The sequence below is a fragment of the Notothenia coriiceps genome, unplaced genomic scaffold (genome assembly GCF_000735185.1).
Source record: "Notothenia coriiceps isolate Sejong01 unplaced genomic scaffold, NC01 NC01_scaffold00001860, whole genome shotgun sequence".
In the NCBI taxonomy this organism is placed as follows: domain Eukaryota; kingdom Metazoa; phylum Chordata; class Actinopteri; order Perciformes; family Nototheniidae; genus Notothenia; species Notothenia coriiceps.
This window is the reverse complement of record NW_011334561.1, coordinates 1-3039: the sequence shown is the minus strand read 5'-3', so window position 1 is coordinate 3039 and position 3039 is coordinate 1. Positions and strand designations below refer to the sequence as shown.

General features: G+C 40.6%; 1 protein-coding gene across 1 annotated transcript; it reads right to left on the bottom strand.

Moving 5' to 3' along the window:
• Window positions 1-6: 6 nt before the first annotated feature.
• On the bottom strand, window positions 7-2395 carry LOC104964146 (transcription initiation factor TFIID subunit 9-like; the record flags this gene model as incomplete). Its single annotated transcript, XM_010792868.1, has 3 exons — window positions 7-70; window positions 1251-1385; window positions 2259-2395. Coding segments are annotated over 3 exons (336 nt in total), but the record flags the coding sequence as incomplete, so codon positions are not given.
• Between the last annotated feature and the right edge of the window lie 644 nt (window positions 2396-3039).

Sequence of the window (3039 nt, the reverse complement as noted above, 5' to 3'; positions counted from 1 at the left end):
GGGTGCTCGGCCGGCTGGAGACGGCTCCGATGCTGAGGCGAGGGACTGTGATCCTCCCCGAGGAGGTCAGCTGACAGGAAACAGAGGTGTTAGGGACAGAAAGACTCAGAGGCTTTATTTCATGTGTGTAGGTACTGTATGTGTGCCATTATTATATTCATGTACCTGTCATTCATGATTAACCAAAATGTAAATATCCTATAAAAAAATGTGGGAAACATTTTTTTTAAATAAATAAATAAATACATGTTCAAATAAGTTTAGAAACCAAGTGGAATGTGTCAAATGTATTGAGCTGGGGATCACAGTTTGACAGCTATAGGCCTTCAGCTTTCATGCTTAAAACATAACTTGTTTTTTAAATGAAAGAGGGCTCACACACGAACAACATGACGGGTCAGGGTAACGTAACCCGTGACAACAGAGATCAACAACCTATAGCAGGGCCTATCACAGAATGCAGCTATTCAATACTCATTCTTGTTTAAGAATATGAGCATGTCTACTCAGGGGAGAGGCGGAGGCGATCAGGCCAGCTGTAGAGAAGACCCTCTCAGCTGGGATGTGGGCATAAGATGAGGTTTGAGTCTGCGTGCTCTGCGTGCAGGGAGGGGCAGCAGCCATATCATTAGCTCCAACTAGATCTGATGGATTTGGACATAAACGTGAGTGAAGTATAACCGGACGTGAGAGAGATCAGCACCTGCAGCTCTGCCCGCTGTGAGGGTCCGGTGAGCGGAGCAACACACACCTTTAGACCTAACACACTTAGCTATGGCACTGTCGTATACATTGAATTATTCAATTTGATAATATGTAATCAACTTAGGCATCCCTCCCAGCATAACAAATATTCATAACTCATATTTGAATACCTGAATATTTTTAGAATATTCGATTAATCGTTCCCATCCCTAATATATATATATATACACACACGTGTGCATGTTTAAGTCGATACATGTGCAGATATTTGTCATTTCAAACCACCCCTATGTACATTTTTCATTTTTATTTGACTAATGTTGTTCCGTATTTAATTTGCCATTTTCGGGTCGCTAAAGAGATATGATTTGCAAATAAAGAATAACAATTAATTTAATTAAAAAAAGCAATAAAAGACATATAGCCAAAACAAGTTTAAGTTAAAATGTCCAAAAAAATATGAAATAAAATATAAAAAAATGGTGTATAAAGACCCAAAGCTCAGGGTTTAATAAAACCAAATAAAGCTCTTTAGAAATATATACCTTCTTCTGCACGGTCTTCAGTCTGTAGTTGGGCGCAGTGAGGCAGTATCTGTCGGGGGGGAGGCGGGGTCCGGTGTACGGCTTGATCAGCGGGAGGGGGGTCAGGTTCTTCTGCCGCGCCACCTCCAGCAGGAACTACAACATGAAACACACAGAACATATATATATATACTGTGGAGGAAACGGATCAATGATTCAGGGACAAAGTGTGTCTTCTGTTATATTTAATAAAGTAATAAAGAAAGTGAATATATCCTAGTGAAATGGATCTGAATGCAGGAACAGAGCAGCTTCCCCCTCAGAGGATCAAATGGCTTTGCAGCCAGAACACAGTCACATGATGTAGTCGAGAGAAAAGCCAACTGGTCCCACCCTGAAAGTCTCTTAGGCATCATCTAAACATCCCACCATGAAGCCACTAAACCTCCTCGTCCTTTAAACCCCATTTTTAAATCCACATTTGACTTCCTTTGCCCTCCTGAAATGAAAACCCTAAACATCTGTCTCTGTTCAACACATACAAGAATAAAACTACACTTTAACAGAGTAAAAGGCAATCAGAGTGTAAGACTATATGTTTGAAATGATGATATGATCATTAGACATATACAACCTTTAAAGCTGGGGTGGTCCGAAAAATTATGTAATAAGTTTATTATACGGTTACATGCCGCCTTACAGAAGCACGTTGCCCATAAACTACATGTCCCACAATGCATCTCATTTTGTGACACTGAAGAGACTTTCAATTATTTGCCCCAGACTTCTGCTTTCAGACGTAGTTAATTATGAAGTTATTACCCTATCAGTTAACAATCCAATGCAGAGGCAATAATGTGATACATTATTTTATATATATGTATATAGTCTTAAAGTTACAACCGGCCCCTTAACGCTGATGTGGCCCGCCATGAAATGTGGTTTGACCCCCCTGACTTAAAGGGTGCAACGATGACACAATACAAGAGCGGATTTTAACAATTCAACGTGAATATATATAATATTTACGTCTCTCGGCGGCGGCGAGGTGAAGGACTGGTCCATGCGGCACTGGATCGCCAGCTTGATGTCGTCAGCGTCAACCGTCGACTTTTTGGCGTGAGTGGCGTAGATTTTAGCATCTTCGATAATAGTCGTCACGTATCCTGAGAAAAACATCAGCAGGAGAGGACTCTTTAAAGTAGAGGCACTACATACTGATATACACCTGAACATCAGCAGGAGAGGACTCTTTAAAGTAGAGACACTACATACTGATATACACCTGAACATCAGCAGGAGAGGACTCTTTAAAGTAGAGGCACTACATACTGATATACACCTGAACATCAGCAGGAGAGGACTCTTTAAAGTAGAGGCACTACATACTGATATACACCTGAACATCAGCAGGAGAGGACTCTTTAAAGTAGAGACACTACATACTGATATACACCTGAACATCAGCAGGAGAGGACTCTTTAAAGTAGAGGCACTACATACTGATATACACCTGAACATCAGCAGGAGAGGACTCTTTAAAGTAGAGACACTACATACTGATATACACCTGAACATCAGCGACTCTTTAAAGTAGAGACACTACATACTGATATACACCTGAACATCAGCAGGAGAGGACTCTTTAAAGTAGAGACACTACATACTGATATNTATCAGTATGTAGTGTCTCTACTTTAAAGAGTCCTCTCCTGCTGATATATCAGTATGTAGTGTCTCTACTTTAAAGAGTCCTCTCCTGCTGATGTTCAGGTGTATATCAGTATGTAGTGTCTCTACTTTAAAGAGT